General features: G+C 35.5%; 1 protein-coding gene across 3 annotated transcripts in view; it reads right to left on the bottom strand.

The window, feature by feature from the left end:
- Positions 1 to 18657, bottom strand: part of COL14A1 (collagen type XIV alpha 1 chain) — a 241791-nt gene that overhangs the window by 78082 nt on the left and 145052 nt on the right. For all 3 annotated transcript variants that reach the window (XM_063669039.1, XM_054497822.2, XM_054497821.2), the window contains exons 27-34: positions 12479 to 12602; positions 12135 to 12278; positions 10574 to 10738; positions 9924 to 9962; positions 9620 to 9758; positions 7200 to 7342; positions 5017 to 5126; positions 1166 to 1324 (exon numbers count right to left, since the gene is read on the bottom strand). In XM_063669039.1, coding sequence (XP_063525109.1) covers positions 1166 to 1324; positions 5017 to 5126; positions 7200 to 7342; positions 9620 to 9758; positions 9924 to 9962; positions 10574 to 10738; positions 12135 to 12278; positions 12479 to 12602 — 1023 coding nt within the window. The remainder of the gene's footprint in view (positions 1 to 1165; positions 1325 to 5016; positions 5127 to 7199; positions 7343 to 9619; positions 9759 to 9923; positions 9963 to 10573; positions 10739 to 12134; positions 12279 to 12478; positions 12603 to 18657) is intronic.

Genomic DNA, 18657 nt, shown 5'->3' with positions numbered 1-18657 from the left:
TAAGTGTTAAACTACTTAGCATCATCTGCCTATCAAGGTCTGAAAGCATCAATGTTCCCCTATACATAAGGGGACACATTGCTACCATTCACTTCTATTGTTACCACAAAGATAAATGCCACAAAATAGCAAAGTGCCCCAAAGTAAATCACTCTCCCACTCGGACTATTTCCTGTGTACTAAGTGAATGGTAGTGGAATTAGAACCATGGGTCTGTTTTATTTATTTGACATAGTATAGGATTTCATTTTTACAAGGTGATCTTCAGCTTTAAAAGTCTTTGAGAACTACCAGCTCTTGTATAACTAGCTAATTCTACAGATCTATGAAAGTGGGAGACAATAGTAATTCATAATTATCTTGATTGTTCTATTACATAAGAGAAGTGTAGATTAGAACAGTTGGGATTGTTTACAAGAATAAAATGCCTCACTATAGAATGACTCAAATTAGAGAATGCTGCTAATTAGCTGTGAATGCACAGTATTAACACAAAAAACTGTGTGCACTATTCTTTTTTGTGGGTAATGAGTGATGGGAATGTGATTTCTTTGCCAACTGGAAGTCTCTCAGATTTAAATTCCATATTGTAAGGTAAAAAAATATATTATCTTAGAATGGTATGTTACTCAATAATCACTAATAATTAAAGGGTAAATTTTACATTAGTGATAGCAAAATCTAGTTTTAAAATGCCCAAATCTAACACAAATAAGAGGCTTATGTCAATTTCCTGTGTATAATATTCACTAATTTTGTGTGGATTTGTATTTGCTTATATAAATGAGGTTCATTTACAGTTGTAATTCTTTTCTAAAAACCATTTATGCCCCAAACCATGTGATGAATATTTTACTATTTAAATTTTAAAATGCATTCAGAAAATGAACTAGCCTAATTCCTAATGCATATTCCATATAATACAGCAGAAGCATACTACCACAAGCTTTGAATGTACATGTCTTAATTCATTTAAAGAGGCCATTATTTATTTATCCATCCATCCATCCATCCATCCATCCATCCATCCATCCATCCATCCATTCATCCATCCATTTATCCATTCACCTTTTTGTTAAACCTTTCCCCTGGAAAATAGCTAATGTACTTTAAAATAATTTCTCTCCCTTAACAATAACACAGCTTCACGGGTTTATTCACTTACCGGTGCAGAGTTTCCACCTGGTCCTCTTGATCGAACCATTTTCCCTAGTACTTCTACACCATCTGATGTGATATTAGCTGATGCATTCATTGCCTTCTCACCCACTTGCTTGCAGTCAATAACCACTTTGACCAAAGTCTCACTGACAACAATGTGTAGCTAGGTAAAAGTAAGATGTTTTAGGAGGTAAGAAACAGAAGGAAATATCAACCAAATTTGTATAATTGTATGACTCATCAGTACAAAGTATGAAAGAGAAAAGAAAGAATTCTGTCACCATGTATTTTGCTAGAAGAGAAAATTTCTACTTTTATCATCTCCATGATTTTCCCACATTCAAGTACCATCTCTATTTTTATCTATTTAACACTTCTTTTTACAATGGCTTTGAAAGGATTCACTTTTAAAGTCTGGCCTAACTCGAGAGCAATTGCATCTTTGAAATCACAGGGACTGCTGTACTAGCTATGCCTTTTCTGAATGCACATTAAAATAAACACAAAAATATTAAAATAAAAAATTTTTGTTGATATATCACCAACAATCATCCAAAGTACCATGAGTGGTTGGCAAGCCATACTTCCAAAATATTTATTTAATTTAGGATGAGGAAAGGGGATCTAGAATCTGAGGGGAAAGAAGGAATGCTTTCTGGTGAACCCAGGTTCAAATAAAATAAAGCTGTTTAGCTTAGTGTATGGTACAATTTTCTCAAACTAGAATCTCAAGAATCTGGAGGTCCGTGATCATATTTTCAGGAGTCGACACATTCTTTGTAAGGACTTGTAAAATCTGTCTTATTTAGGTGATAGTCAAAGTTAGGTGTATTCTAGATGAACTAGATAACTACTCTATGTCCAAGTTCTGCCGTAAAATTTCAGTGCTTATATATGCATTGTAACTTACAATGGCATTAGCCTCATGAGTACTACAGTACTTGTTTTTGGCAGACTGATGAGCTAAAAGAGTCAAATTAATAGGTAAATAATGATTTCACCCTAAGTAAAAGCCAAAAGAAGTTACAAATCTTTTTAAGATAAGGTATTATGGTAGTTCAAAGAAAAACTATGTTGGTCAATGCAATCAAGGTTATGGGATGAAATTAATAGGCAAATAATGGTTTTGCCCTAAGTAAAATCCAAAAGAAGTTACAAATCTAGTAACTCAAAGTTATTAGTAACTTTGAACAAAAATCTAGTAACTTTGAACAAATCTAGTAGTTCAAAGAAAAACAATCTTGGGCAATACAATCAAGGTTATGGGAATTATAGTAGCTAGCAGTGTATTCACATTGTAAGCAGAGGTTGAGTGTCAACGAAATAATATCCTCTTTCATATTAAGATAGTGTTACTTTTAATTTTACTGGTTTTGTTCAACTTCATTTTTGTTTCATTGTTGTATACGAGCTGAAAGCACATGGACTTACACCAATTTTTATTTCATGTTTTACTTAAGTTAGATCATGATACAAATAATGTAAGTCAACAGTGGGACTCTTGAGAATCCTTTTCCTTCAAAAAGGAATTAACTATTGCCCAAGTATGGAAACATTGATGGAATAAACCCCACCACATTCCTTGCTTCTTATTAACATCTCTGTTATGATCATTTACTAGAGTATAATTCAACTCTTACGTGTTTTTGAGCCTTAAAACACTTTCCATTATTATAGATTACAGAAATTTTCATACTGGGTGCTAGAAAACCTAGCTTCTAGTATCCCTGCCTTAAGAATTGTTAACTTGTGGGAAGTTATTCACATGCTTAATTTTTTTTTTTTTTGCTTTACAAAAGGAGATATTGAAAAATTTTCAAAGATATTTTCCTTCTTTGGTTGCACTTAAGTGCCCATTTATATAATTAAAGCTTTTTGAAAGAGACCTTGGGCCCACACTTCATAGCCAAAGTGTAAAAAATAAAACTAACTGAAAATCAATGAGAAATTAAGGTAAAGTATTTATTCATTTATAAGCCTATGAACAAATAGAATTTGCCTTCTACAAATTGAATTTGCATTGAGATATTCTATTAATAGGTCTATTATAAAGTATTTTGTCACACGAGAAGCCTTTTTTGAATTTTTTTCCAAGTTTGGTTTTTTGGCTTTATTAACACTTAAAGTAGAGGGAAGTCTTCCTTCATATAACTTTTAAAAATTTGAAGGTTTATAAATTTTAAATCGATTTTTAATGAACCTTACTTCTTGAGTTCTTCTGGTAAGGAAATAAAGCTTAACCTTCACCTAAGACTTACAAAGGATTCTTTGGAATGAGAATTACAAGTTCATGCCTAAACCACGGGCTAAAATGACAATGTTTCTTTTAACACTCATGAAATCTCAAATGCTTTTCATCTCCCATACAATTTTATCTTTTACTATTTTGCAATACACTCTCCATAACCAAGAAAATAAACATGCCAAGAGGAATTTGGTGAGTAAACAATGTTAAGTCCTAAGAGCTGCTAATGGGACTATTTTGAGCCATGAACTAATAAATCTCCACCTGTATCTCATGTACTTTTCAGATACCTTTTCTTCTGGTAGTACAGTCCTATTAAACAGGAAAAAAAAAGCAAGTTTTTTTTTTCTTTTTTTTAGCAACTGTTCTTATGCAATTATGTGGTATGCAATTACGATATTCAAAACCACAGAAAGTAGCAAAGTTGCATAAATTATATTGATTTGACCACATTCTAGGCCATGAGACAGGAGCCAAGAGAATTGCTATGCAGCTTCCCTTCTCTCACTTTAAAAGGGCAGTAAGGGCCTGGTTAGGAAGCGAAGCATTTTTCTACACCACCTAGTAAATGCTCTGCTCATCCTGCAGTGTAGGTGCTGCACTGCTTAACACCACAGATCAGTGGGTTTATTCCAATACAAAGGAAGCAGTAGATGTTGGTAGATGTCCACCCCAGTGATCACCACAGATAAGTGTTTCTGAGAAGCAAATGTTAAGGAACATAGTTATACCACAAGTGCTGAGTTATTAAAATAATGACAAGTGGCCGGGCACGGTGGCTCATGCCTGTAATCCCAGCACTTTGGGATGCCGAGGCGGGTGGATCACGAGGTCAGGAGATCAAGACCATCCTGGCTAATACAGTGAAATCCCGTCCCTACTAAAAATACAAAAAAGTAGCCAGGCGTGGTGGCAGATGCCTGTAATCCCAGCTCCTCGGGAGGCTGAGGCAGGAGAATGGCATGAACCCGGGAGGCAGAGCTTGCAGTGAGCCGAGATTGCGCCACTGCACTCCAGCCTGGGCAACAGAGCAAGACTCCATCTCAAAATAAATAAATAAATAAATAAATAAATAAATAAATAAATAAAATAATGACAAGTAAACTTAGGTTTTATAAAATTTTTCCGCAGGGTAACTGTTATGATGACAGTGATGGATTGCACTTGTATATATGTAAAAGTATCGGTGCAATCAGTTATCCCTATCTGCACATTTTAAGATGATTCAGCTGATTGTGCTTTCTTCTGCATTCATAGATAGCTAGTTGTACCAGCTAGACCAACAATCTTTTCTACATGGCACCTAATGTAGCAAATGAGCAACTGTCCACTTGGTAATGCCATATCCTTAACTATATTTTTCCTCAAAGAGGAAAGTGGCCCCCTTATTTTCGGGAGTGCCTGCCAAAAAAAAAAATGCACATTTCAGGGTCCTCTCTCAGAACTACCAAATCAGAATCTGTTAACAAGCACAGGTACTGTTAACAAGCACAAAGGAAATTCTCACTCCAGCTGAAATTTGAGATCCAAAGCCCTATGGAATTCTTTTTAAATGGCTTTGTTCAATAGCAAATAGAATAAAAAATATATGCATACAAAGCATTACTAACCTTGTGAAAGCTTCCATAAAAAATTTTCCTAATTTCAGGTCCTTCGAAAGTAACAGTTTGAAAATCCCCACTCTGGTCATAGTTGAAATATGTTAGAGTTTTCCCACCATCTATTGAAAGAAAAATAAAAATATTTTAGAAATAATTAAAGTAGGTGAATTTTGTTTTCTAAAATTCAACTCAAAACAAAACAATGCTTCGATTGTTTTGAAACTGTATTTAGAATGATGTGATGAGTAAGGAAGTGATCTACAGTCCCCAGGTTGCTGCAGACTTTCAGTTCGTTACGTGAACTGATTAAGCCACTTGGTGAGGACAGTGAGGCAAAGACTCCTACACATACTCTTCCTCTGTACTTCCTTGCCCAGACTCTCATTCCCATCACTCTCTTGGGAGAAATTGTCCAAAGCTGGAAGTAGAGGCAGACACAGCTGCTTTAAGTTTATCAAATCTTAAAGAATAGAAACCAGGCCCTTTGTCTCTTTTTTTTTTTTTTTTTTTTTTGAGATGGAGTCTCGCTCTGTCACCCAGGCTGGAGTGCAGTGGTGCGATCTTGGCTCACTGCAAGCTCCGCCTCCTGGGTTCATGCCATTCTCCTGCCTCAGCCTCCCAAGTAGCTGGAACTACAGGTGCCCGCCACCATGCCCAGCCAATTTTTTGCATTTTTAGTAGAGACAGCTTGGTCTCGATCTCCTGACCTCATGTTCAGGATGGTCTCGATCTCCTGACCTCATGATCTGCCCACCTCGGCATCCCAAAGTGCTGGGATTACAGGCGTAAGCCACCGTGCCTGGCCGGCCCTTTGTCTTTTTAACCCACTGCAGCAACCAACTTTCCTAGGACGTGCAAATTATGCCACCCAAGATATTTCATTTATTATGAACAAACAAGCAAAAATTTTTCTAATCTTAAATTCTTCCTATTACAAGGAATATTTTATTATTTAAAAGATATTATGAATTAGAAAGAGAAAAGATTCTCACTCCAGCTGAAATTTGAGATCCAAAGCCCTATGGAATTTTTCTTAAATGGCTTTGTTCAATAGCAAATAGAATAAAGAATATATGCATACAAAGTATTACTAACCTTGTGAGAGAATAATTCATATTATTCATTTATCTAATCTTTTTTCTTTCTAATTCATTCCTATGCTACAAATTAATACCTCTGTTTTCAGAAGGAGCAAGCTAGTCTTAATCATTTTAAGAAAATTCATTTTCAAGTCCCAGGTATATATGAAGTTAGTAACGTATACCCTTTCAATCTACAGCCTTTCCTTAGTTTTAATATCAATGCAAAATGTTTCCACAATATCATATTTAGTTGTTGATTAGTTTCCATGTACTGAAAAATCCTTTTACAAATACTAGTCGGAAATAAGCTTAATACTTTCCTTATCCAAATATGTGACTTAGCACCTAGTAATAGCCTCCAAATTTTGGTTCCTAGGTTCACTGGAATCCTAAACTAAAACTAGATATAGAAAACTCAGTGATATTAACCAAAAAGTTGATCTGCTTAAGTGATCATCATATACAACATCCAAGAGCACGAGGTTGATGGTACAACATCCAAGAGCACAAGGTTAAGAAGCTTCCTTCACTGGTTCTTCCTCACGTTTCCAACCTCCAAACATCAGCATTTCCCAGCCTCCAGACCTATTCTCTGCTCTTTCTAGACGCATTTTCTAGATGATCCCACCCAGTCTCATGGCTTGTATAGCAAAGACACAAGTTTCAAATGTATATCTCCATCCCAGAATTCTTTCTAAATATGCTGCTGTCAATCTGACATCCATTCTGGGATATCAAATATGCATCTTACTTTTATCATATCTATGTCCAAAAAATGAACTGTGGTCCCACCCCTCCCATTGACCCTCCAAGGGCCTTGCTCTGTCTGTAGTTTTCCCTCTCCCAGTAAAAATTGTTTTTCTCTCTTCTCCTTCCTCACTACTGCATCCCAGGCATAGTGTTGGCACAAAATAGGAACTCAAGAAACATTTGTTGAAAGAATGAGAGAATAAATGGATAAATCAACTGCTATATAATTCATTGTTTAGTATTTACACAGCACATAAGATTAGTGAGTTACTCTGTAATATACACAAACAGACAAAGTGGCATGCCACATACATTACTCATGCATGTATATGCGAATGTGATCTCAATAAATATACTTACTGTCTAAAATAACCCCAACCAATGGGTCAGAATTTTTATTTAAAATCTCCCAAAGAGCAAATGGCTCCTGTGGAGTGTCAGGAAGAATCCGGAATAGAAAGCTGATTGTGTAGTCGGAGGGCAATCCTTCCGGGTGCAAGTACCTGAACATAGAAAGAAAACCATGTTTCATTGTATCCTTCCTCAAAAAAGTTACTCCTTTGATTATAAAGCAAATACATTTTCATTACACAAGATTTGGAAAAACAGAAAAGACCACCATTAACACCAACTAGATCACTGTTGATCTAATTTAGTAAAGAATGTGTGCATTTGTCCAATTTATATCATTGTGTCCCTTTCTTAGCACCATTTAATAGTCATTTTCCACTTCCTTAAATATTTTTAAGAGCATGATATTTCATGGCTGCACAATCTTCTCTTGTTTGGCTATTTTATCACTTACCTAATCAGTCACCTCTCACTGAACATTTTAGTAGTGTCAAAGGTTTTCATATAATAAGCAATGTTGATCTATTATCCTTTTGTAAAACATAACTTACGACATTATCACTTTCTACTACATATTGTAGTCAATTGCATTCCCATCTGTGTTGCACCATCCAGATCCACCTTCCAAAATTAAGGGTACATTACTCCTGGTCCTGGGAGGGTTGTCTGCAGACAGGTTTCAGACACCAATCCCCCTTCAGAAATTGTCTTGGCTGAAAAAGGATGCCTCTCCCAAGGTCATGCCACCTTACTAGGAAACCTCTTTTCAATGACTGGTCATTGAGGAAGTATAAGGACCTGAACCCCTGAACCCAATGGGAGACAGCTCTGAGGGGCCATACCATTTTCAGAACTCCTCTGGGTGGTTGGAGGCTTTTACTGAGATTCTTCACAGCTTGACTTCTCCCTCTTGGCTTGTCCTGTGTCCTGCTGTTCCCTTCCACGAGGGAACACCCTCATCAACTTCCCACATGCTAATCTCTGCCGGAAAATCTGCTTCCTGAAGAACCCAACCTAAAATATCATCTTGTCTCTCTTTCTAACAACTAACGTTACTTTTGCTCATTTACTTTTTAAATCTTCCTCCAAGCAAAAAAATACAACCCTTTACATATAGTAGGAACCCCATAATAGTTATTAATTGAATAAATAAATGTGCAAGTTTAGCATGCATTTGAAAATGAAAGTTTGGTTTGCATAGATAAAAATAAATATTCATTTATTTATATATTCATTAATTCATTTGTCCATTCAATAAGTATTTTTTGAGTGCCAACTATATGCCAGACATTGTAACAGACATTTAAGATACATCAGCAAATAAACTGACAAAGGTCCTGTGATGGTAAATTTTAGGTTTCAACTTGACCGGATTAAGGAATATCTAGAAACCTGGTAAGGCATTATTTTGGAGTATATCTGTGAGGGTGTTTCCAGAGGAGATTAGCGTGTGAGTCTGAGTGAGCTAGGTGGGGCAGATCTGCCCTCAATGTGGACAGACACCATCCAATTTGCTGGAGATCCAGAGATAAAAACAAGAATGAGGCAAACGTATAAAGTAGCTAAGTAATGCAATTTTTATATAAACCTGATTACTACTCTTCAACTTTCTAGAGTTGCTGTTGTGACTGTCTCAAAGATAAAAGCCATTTGAACCATATAGCACTATCATGAAATGGTTCAGGGTCTGGGCACTGGAGCTTGATTGCTGGATATAAATTTCAACATTGCCATTTAACTATGTGAGCTCACTCAAGTCATTTAGCTTCTTTGTGTTTCTGATTAATTATCTGTAAAATTTAGATAAAAAGAGTATCTACTTTCATAGAGGTGACTGGAGGTTTGAGTGAGTTAGTGTACATACGCATTTAGAAAGATGGCTGGTAGTAGTGCTATATAAGTATCAACTTTTTTTTTTTTTTAAAGACAGGGTCTTGCTCTTTCACCAAGGCTGAGGTGCAGTGGCATGATCGTGGCACACTGCAGCTTCAACCTCCTGAGATCAAGCAATCCTCCCACCTCAGTCTCCAGAGTAGCTGGGACTACAGGTGCACACTACAATGCCCAGTTAATTTTTTTATTTTTATGTTTTTGTAGAGACTCTTATTTTGTTGCCCAGGCTGCTCTCAAACTTTTGGCCTCAAGTGATCCTCCTACCTTGGCCTCCCAAAGTGTTAGGATTACAGGAATGAGCCACAGCATCCAGCAATCATTTTTATATGTTGTCTCAGATCAGCAGATGTTAAAGTTCAACCTGCATTATGTGTGAGTCTGGTGTTTTTAAACAAAGAAATGTAAATACCTCCTACTCTAAACATTGTGGAAAATCCTACCAGGGACTATTACACCATATTTCAAGTTGACATCATTTTCACAGTGAGATGTAATAAACATACGATTGACTTTAAAATCTTGCAACAGAAACATACCTGGTTGGCTGGGAAACAAGGGCATCTTTATGGAGTTGGTAACATGGAAACACATTGAAGGTACCAGGCTCCATAGAAACCCCTTCCACTGATGAAAAATCTTTTTCAACCAAACCAAACATTTCCATCATCTTAAATCCTAAAAAAAGAAAGTAGAAAAAGAATAAACAAGGAATACGGCACTTTAGAATTTTAAATTTTAATATTTTTCTATTAAGGATTTAAAAACAAAAACAGAAAACCCATCCCCAAATGAGAGGCATGTAATATATTTTGTGTTTGAAAAGATTGTGATAATGCATACCTGCAAGATCAATGCCATCCTTGTGTACCATTGGACAGGCTGGAAAACCAAACAAACAAAATAAAACTCTAATTCGGATATTTCACAAACATACTCTTTCCCTGTCCTGAGAAGAGGAAACTAATACAATCTTTCCAGAAGTTGATTGTGAAGAGAATACAAATCAAATGTGACTATGGTTTTCTGTGGTTTCATAAAGATTGAAATGCGCTAAGGTCCCTTATTACAACTAAAGGACCACAGCTTCCTTCCCTCCTGGGTTCATTAAAATCAGGGGTTATCACCTGAGAGCATGTATTGGGACACATCTCCCTTGTAATATGTTGCCCAGATGAGAAGTCTTAATACATTTTACATCTTAATACATTCTTAATACATTGAAAATTATTTACTACATCTGTTTAAGCACAGTTGCTTTTAAACATAGACTGTCATCTGATTGGGGAAGGTTTTTATCATTCTAAACTCTAAACAGACGAGGGGAGGTTTACTTCCACATGCTCAAAGCCATAAAACTTAATGTCTATATAACAAGCAGCACTGGAAGTCAATATTCTTTTCTCAGATCAAGATGGGACTCATTATTTAACCAGTGTCAAATATTTCAGCCGTTAAGCAACATGAGTAAGTACAAATTCCAAAGAACTAACTTGCTGATGCAGTTTCGCAGACAAAAGTAATTAACTCATCTTCGATTTTCTTAAAGGCATCAAAGTCATCCACAAAGAAGACATGGCGTGCGCTGGGCTTACTGCCAATGCTAACCAACTCTGAGTAATCTGCATCGGCCACACCAATTGCAAAAATGCTATAGCCTGTGGCAGACAGAGAACAGATTTCTGATTACTTTAAATTGTACAAAACACAAATAATGTAATATAAGACACATCCAACTGTTTAAAATATGTTTATTTAGGAAGGCCCATGGGGGTGGATAATTCATTCTTTACAGTTCATCGGAGTTCTGCATGTATATATTTCATTATGTGATAATGATTCCATCATCCCCTAAAGAGATTTTCCATTTTAAAGAAACCCAAGAAGACCAAGGCCCCAAATTGTGCCTGAGACGAAATAGTTTGCATTTGAGTAATATCTCTATGGTTGCATATTTTTAAAAGTTACTTTAACATTTATGGTGTGAAATATACTTGAAACAGAGACACTGAGCTTATCTCAGTTTTTGTTTCAGGAGTAGAAACTGAGACATTAATAGGCCTAGCAACCTAAGGTGGGTCACCATTCAATGCTTGGCAAGTAAATAGAACTACTATTTGCCATAACTTATGTAATTTAATCTTCACAGCAGTCCTGTGAGAATCTGTATTTTACAGATTAAGAGGCTGAGGAATTTCTGTAATAAGGTTCCTTCCCCGGTCCATATATATACATAGATAGATAGATAGATAGATAGATAGATAGATTGATTGATTGATTGAATGTATATATATATACATTCAATCAATATTTTTTCTTTTTTCAAAAATTTTACTTTAAATTCTGGGATACATGTGCTGAACATGCAGGTTTGTTACATGTGCCATGGTGGTTTACTGTCCCTATCAACCTGTCATCTAGGTTTTAGGCCCTGCATGCATTAGGTATTTGTCCTAATGCTCTCCCTCCGTTGCCCCCCACTCCCCAACAGGCCCCAGTGTGTGATGTTCCCCTCCCTGTGTCCATGTGTTCTCATTGTTCAACTCCCACTTATGAGTGAGAACATGCGGTGATTGGTTTTCTGTTCCTGCGTTAGTTTGCTGAGGATGATGGTTTCCAGCTTTATCCATTTCCCTGCAAAGGACATGAACTCATTCTTTTTTATGGCTGCATAGTATTCCATGGTTTATATGTCCACATTTTCTTTATCCAGTCTATCATTGATGGGCATTTGGGTATGATTAAGAGGCTGAGGAGTTTCTGTAATAAGGTTCTTTCCTGGTCCTTTTCTTACAGTACTTAATTGCTACAGTTCTGTATAAAGGGCATCCTGTATGTAACAAAAGTGTTAGAGAAAATAACCTGTTTTCTCTAACAAAACAGTACAATTACAGATTTGTATACCAGAAAGTATTTTAAAAATTACACTGTCTAGTTAATATGAAGAAATATTTTAAAACATTTAAGTAATGCTGATATAGCCTATAAATTTGTATTTAGAAAATAACAATTCTAACATCACATTTGGTAGCCACTATTGTTTATATATCTTACCATCTAATTGCATCTCCCTGGAGATTTTGTTCACATCATCTTGTGATCTTCCATCAGTTATAACCACAATAACCTTTGGGATGCCCCTTCTTGTACCTGACTCTGCAGTGAACAAGGTATCTCGAACATACTTAATTGCTTTTCCTGAAACAAAGAAAGGCAACAGTTTGATTTCACTCCCTCCCATTTTTGTTTTTCTGGAGAGGAAAGGGTGGGAACAAAGTTCTTAAATTAATGAAAAAAAAATCTTTAAAAAAATTACTATGCCTTAAAACAAAAGGTCATTTCAGTAGTTACTAATAATGAATTACTTTGAGCCTTAGCTGGGCTTCTTTTGGTCATACCTGTTTTTGTATTTCCTCCTTTGTATGAAATGTGCTTAATTGCATCAAGAAGAGTCTCTTTGGTTTTGTAAGCATTTAGTTTAAATTCTGTTCTGGGGTCATCAGTGAACTGAACCATTGCAACCTGGAGAGAGAAGGTGTATTCATTTTTACACATATGTAGACCTCCACTGGGTCAGAGAGCAACAGCACAATATCACCTGTAGTTTTAATTTCTTCATTATCTCATTACAAAATCTCCTTGGATTAAAATTTCTTTCATACAAGTTACATACCAAATTTGAAGACAAATTAAATACATCTTTTCTTTTTTAAAAATTTTATTTTAGACTCAGAGGGTACATTGTGTAGGTTTGTTACATGGGTAAATGGCATGTCACTGAGATGTGGGGTACAAATGATTCTGTCCCCCAGGTAGTGAGCATAGTACCCAATAGGTAGCTTTTCAACCTTCAGCCTCCTTCTATTCTCCCCCTACTAGTAGCCCCTAGTGTCTATTGTTCCCATCTTTCCCTAGTGTCTATTGTTCCCGTCTTTATGTCCATGTGTACTCGATGTTTAGCTCCCACTTCTAAGTGAGAGCATGCAGTATTTGGTTTCCTGTTTCTGTGTTAATTTGCACTAGATAATGGCTTCCAGAGGCACCTGTGTTGCTGCAAAGAACATGATTTTGTTCTTTTTTCATGGCTGCATAGTATTTCTTGCTGTATGTTCACCACATTTTCTTTATGCAGTCCACCATTGATGGGCATTCCATGTTTGTTACTGTGAATAGTGCTGCAATGAACACAGGAGTGCATGTGTCTCTAAGTACTTTCAGAAAGTAGTTTTTAAGAAATCTTTCAAGCTTGTAGGATTTTTGGCACCTCATTTGACAGTTTAAAAATGGCAGCCTAAGCTTGGTAACTTGACAAATGTCCGAGAATCAGAGTTAGACTCTTTACAAAGATTTCCTTATGAAGCAAACCTGTGAAGTATTTACTACTATTCTACTCACTTTACACTTGAGGAAACTGAGCTGCAAAAGACAAGTTACTTGCACATCACAAGAGTGGTCACTGGCAGAGTCAACAGTTGAAGTTAGGTCTATTCTATGTCAAAATGTATGTTCTTAACCACTACTATACAAAGCTTTCTGGCTTCAGTTCTTACAACTTGCTTTTATTCCTGTGGAACTTGTGGATCATTTTTAATTGTTTTTTATTTGTTTTTCAGAATTATGATGTAATAAGTAAAGATAGCATCTTTCGAGTGCTTTCTTTGTTTAAATGGTCCTTAAGCTGCTACCAGTTTATCAGTCTACTGGACATGTCACCATTTTTATAAAGTCTCCTGCAATTCAAAGGAAACTTCCTTCTTTCTGACATGCCTCAGCATGTTATCTATTCTCCTCTTTTTTAATAACCTATTTTTATTTTCTTTTTTTTATTATTATACTTTAAGTTTTAGGGCACATGTGCACAATGTGCAGGTTTGTTACATATGTATACATGTGCCATGTTGGTGTGCTTCACCCATTAACTCGTCATTTACATTAGGTATATCTCCTAATGCTATCCCTCCCCCTTACCCCCACCATGCAGCCATAAAAAAGGATGCATTCATGTCCTTTGTAGGGACATGGATGAAACTGGAAACCAGCATTCTGAGCAAACTATCCCAAGGAAAGAAAACCAAACACCGCATGTTCTCACTCATAGGTGGGAATTGAACAATGAGAACACTTGGACACAGGGTGGGGAACCTATTTTTATTTACAATACTTTTGGGGTACAAGGGTATTTGGTTACATGGTTGAATTGTATAGTGGTGAGGTTTGAGATTGTAGTGCACCCATCATCACCCAAGTAGTGTACATTCTATCCAGTATGTAGTTTTTTTATCCTTCACCCACCTTCCACCCTCCCCACTCTGAGTCTCCAAGTCCATTATACCACCCTGTGTTCCTTTGTGTAGCTACAGTTTAGCTCTCGCTTAAAAGTGAGAACATACGGTATTTGATTTTCCATTCCTGAATTACTTCACTTAGAATAATGGCCTCCATTCAAGCTGCTGCAAAGTACATTACTTTGTTCTTTTTTATGGCTGAGTAGTATTCCATGGTATGTGTTTGTGTAAAATATATATATATATATAATATTTTCTTTATCTACTGGTTGGATGACAGGCACTGAAGTTGGTTCTATATCTTTGCATTTGTGAATTGTGCTAAAATAGACATATGTTTACTGGTGTCTTTTGACATAATGACTTCTTTTCCTTTGGGTAGATAGCCAGTACTGGGATTGCTGGAACCAAAGGTAAATCTACTTTTAGTTCTTTAAGAAATCTTCATACTGTTTTCCATAGAGGTTGTACTAAATTACATGCCCACCAGCAGTGTATAAATATTCCCTTTTCACCACATCCACACCAACACCTATTGTTTTTTGACTTATAATCATGGCCATTCTTACAGGGGTGAGGAGGTAACTCATTGTGGTTTTAATCTGCATTTCCATGATGATTAGTGATGTTAAGCATTTTTTCATATGTTTGTGGGCCATTTCTATATCTTCTTTTGAGAAATGTTTATTCATGCCATTTTCCCATTTTTTGATGAGATATTTGTTTTTTTCTTGCTGATTTGTGTGAGTTTCTTGTAGATTCTGGATATTAGTTCTTTGTCAGATGCATAGTTTGCAAATATTTTCTCCCATTCTTGGGTTTTGTTTACTCTGATGATTATTTCTTTAGCTGTTCAGAAGGTTTTTAGTTTAATTAAGTACCATTTATTTATTTTTGATTTTTGTTTTTGTTGAATTTGCTTTTGGAGTCTTAGTCATAAATTCCTTGCCTAGGCCAATGTCCAGAAGAGTTTTTCCCAGGTTATCTCCTAGAATTTTTATCATTTCAGGTCTTATATTTAAGGCTTTGATCCATCTTGAGTTGATTTTTCTATAAGGTGAGAGGTAGGGATCCAGTTTCATTCTACATGATGTGGCTATCCAGTTTTCCCAGTGCCATTTATTAAATAGGGTGTCATTTCCCCAATTTATGTTTTTGAATGTTTTGTCCAAGATCAGTTGGTTGTATGTATTTGACTTTATTTCTGGGTTCTCTCTTCTGTTCCATTAGTTTATGTGCTTACTTTTATATCAGTACCATGCTGTTTTGGTAACTATGGCCTTGCAGTATACTTTGAAGTCAGGTAATGTGATGCCTCCAGATTTTTTTCTTTTTGTTTAGGAGTGCTTTGGCTATTTGGGCTCTTTTTGGGTTCCATATGAATTTCAGGATTGTTTTTTCTAATTCCGTGAAAAACGATGTTGGTATTTTTATAGGAATTGCATTGAATCTGTAGATTGCTTTGGGAAGTATGGTCATTTTCATAAGAATTCTTTCAATCTATGAGCATGGGATGCTTCCATTTGTTTGTGTCATCTCTGATTTCTCTTAGCAGTGTTTTGTGATTCTTGTTGAAGAGAATTTCCATCTCTTTAGTTAAGTATAATATATTCCTAGGTATGTCTTTTGTTGTTTTTTTTTGCAGCTATTGTAAAAGCGATTGTGTTCTTGATTTGATCCTCAGGCCTTATCTCTTATCTGAGAATTGATCGTTGGTGTATAACAGTGCTACTGATTTGTATACATTGATTTGTAACCTAAGAGTTTACTGAATTTGTTTATCAAATCCAGGAGTCTTTTGGAGAAATCTTTAAGTTCTCTAGGTATATGATCATATCATTGGCACACAGTAATATTTTAACTTCTTCTTTTCCAGTTTGGATGCTCTTTATTATTTTCTCTTGCCTTATTGCTCTGGCTAGGACTACCAGTACTATCTTGAATAGAAGCGGTGAAAATGAGTATCTTTGTCTCGTTCCAGTTCTCAGAAGGAATGCTGTTAACTTTTTTCCATTCAGTATGATTTTGGCTGTGAGGTTGTTATATACAGCGTTTATTATTTTGAGGTATGTCCCTTCTATTCCTAGTCTGTTGAAAGTATTTATCATAAAGGGATGCTGGATTTTATTGAATGCTTTCTGCATCTATGAGATGAACATATGGTTTTTGTTATTAATTCTGTTTATGTGATGTATCACATTTATTGACTTGTGTATGTTAAACCCTCTCTGTGTCCCTGGGATGACATCCACTTGATCACAGCATATTATCTTCTTGATGTGTTGTTGGATTTGTTTGGCTAGTATTTTGTTGATTATTTTTGTGTCTATGTTCACCAGGGATGTTGGCATGTAATTTTCTTTTTCATTATGTCCACTACTGGTTTTTGTATCAGGTAATACTGGTTTCACAGAATGATTTAGGGAGAATTCCCCTTCTAATCTTTTAGAATATTAGGTTGGTGCAAAAGTAATTGTGGTTTGCACCAACATAATAGTTTCCATAGAATTGGTACCAATTCTTCTTTGAATGTCTGGTAGTATTCATCTGTGAATCCATCTGGCCCTGGGCCTTTTTTTTTTTTTGGAATTTTTTTTTTTAATTACTGATGCAATCTCACTGTTTGTTATTGGTCTGCTCAGGGCTTATTCTTGATTTAATCTAGGAGGATTGTTGTTTCCAGGAATTTATCCATTTCCTTCAGATTTTGTAGTTTCTATGTACAGAGGTGTTCATAATAGTCTTGAATAATCTTTTGCATTTCTGTGATGTTGGTTGTAATGTCTCTATTTTCATTTCTAATTGAGAAAATGAGACTATTTGAACCTTCTCTCATTTTTCTTGGTTAATCCAGCTAATGGTCTATCAATTTTGTTTATCTTTTCAAAGAACCAATTTTTTGTTTCATTGATCTTTTTTATTGCTTTTTGTTTCCATTTTATTTAGTTCTGCTCTGATTTTTGTTATTTCTTTTCTTCTGCTAGCTTTGGGTTTGGTTTGTTCTTATTTCACTAGTTCCTTGAGGTGTGACATTAGGTTGCCAATTTGTGCTTTTTCAGACTTTTTGATGTAGGCATTGAGTGCTACAAATTTTCCTCTTAGAACTGCTTTTACTGTATGTCAGAGGTTTTGACAACTTGTGTAAGTATTATCTTTCATTCCAAATAATTTTTAAATTTTCTTCTTGATTTTATTATTAACCCAAAAATCATTCAGGAGCAAATTGTTTAATTTCCATGTATCTGTATACTTTTGAGGATTCCTTTTGGAGTTGATTTCTAGTTTTATTCCATTGTGGTCTGAGAAGATGCCTGATATGACTTTGATTTTTAAAAATTTATTGAGACTTGTTTTGTGGCCTATCATGGTCTAGCTTGGAAAATGTTCCATATGCTGATGTGAAGAATGTATATTCTGCAGTTCTTGTATAGAATGTTCTGTAAATACACGTTAGGTCCATTTGTTCTAGAGTGTAGTTTCAGTCCATTGTTTCTTTGTTGACTCTCTGTCTTGATTATCTGTCTAGTGCTGCTAGTGGAGTGTTAAAGTTCCCCACTATTATTGTGTTGTCTTACTTCTTAGGTCTAGTAGTAATTGTTTTCTGAATCTAGGAGCTCCAGAGTTAAGTGCATATATATGTAGGATTGTAATATCTTCTTGTTGGATCAATCCTTTTATCATTATATAATGACTTTCTTTGTCTTTTTTTTTTTTTTTACTATTGTTGCTTTAAAGTCTGTTTTATCTGACATAAGAATTGCTACTCCTGCTTGCTTTGGGTTTCCATTTGCATGGAATATCTTCTTTTACCCCTTTACTTTGAGTTTATACAAATCCTTACATGTTAGGTGAGTCTCTTAAAGACAGCCCATATTTGGTTTGTGATTTTGTATCCATTATTCTAATCTGCGTCTTTTAAGTGGAGCACTTAGGCTATTTACATTCAACATTAATATTGAGATGTGAGGTAAGGTTCCAGTCACCATGTTGTTACCTAAGTACTTTGTTTTCTTCATTGTGTTGTTGTTTTATAGGCCCTATGAGTTTTATGCTTTCAAGACGTTATATTCTGATGTATATCAACCTTTTGTTTCCAAATTTAGAACTTCTTTTAGCATTTCTTATAGGGCTGGTCTGGTAGTGACAAATTCTCTCACCATTTGTTTGCCTGAAAATGACTTTATTTTTCCTCCATTTATAAAACTTAGTTTTGCTGGATTCAGAATTCTTGGCTGATAGTTACTTTGTTTAAGGAGGCTAAAAATAGGACCCTAATCTCTTTTGTCTTATAT

Source organism: Pongo pygmaeus, chromosome 7 (genome assembly GCF_028885625.2).
Source record: "Pongo pygmaeus isolate AG05252 chromosome 7, NHGRI_mPonPyg2-v2.0_pri, whole genome shotgun sequence".
NCBI lineage: Eukaryota > Metazoa > Chordata > Mammalia > Primates > Hominidae > Pongo > Pongo pygmaeus.
Note: the sequence above shows the minus strand (reverse complement) of the source record. Positions and strands in the feature narration are given on the sequence as shown.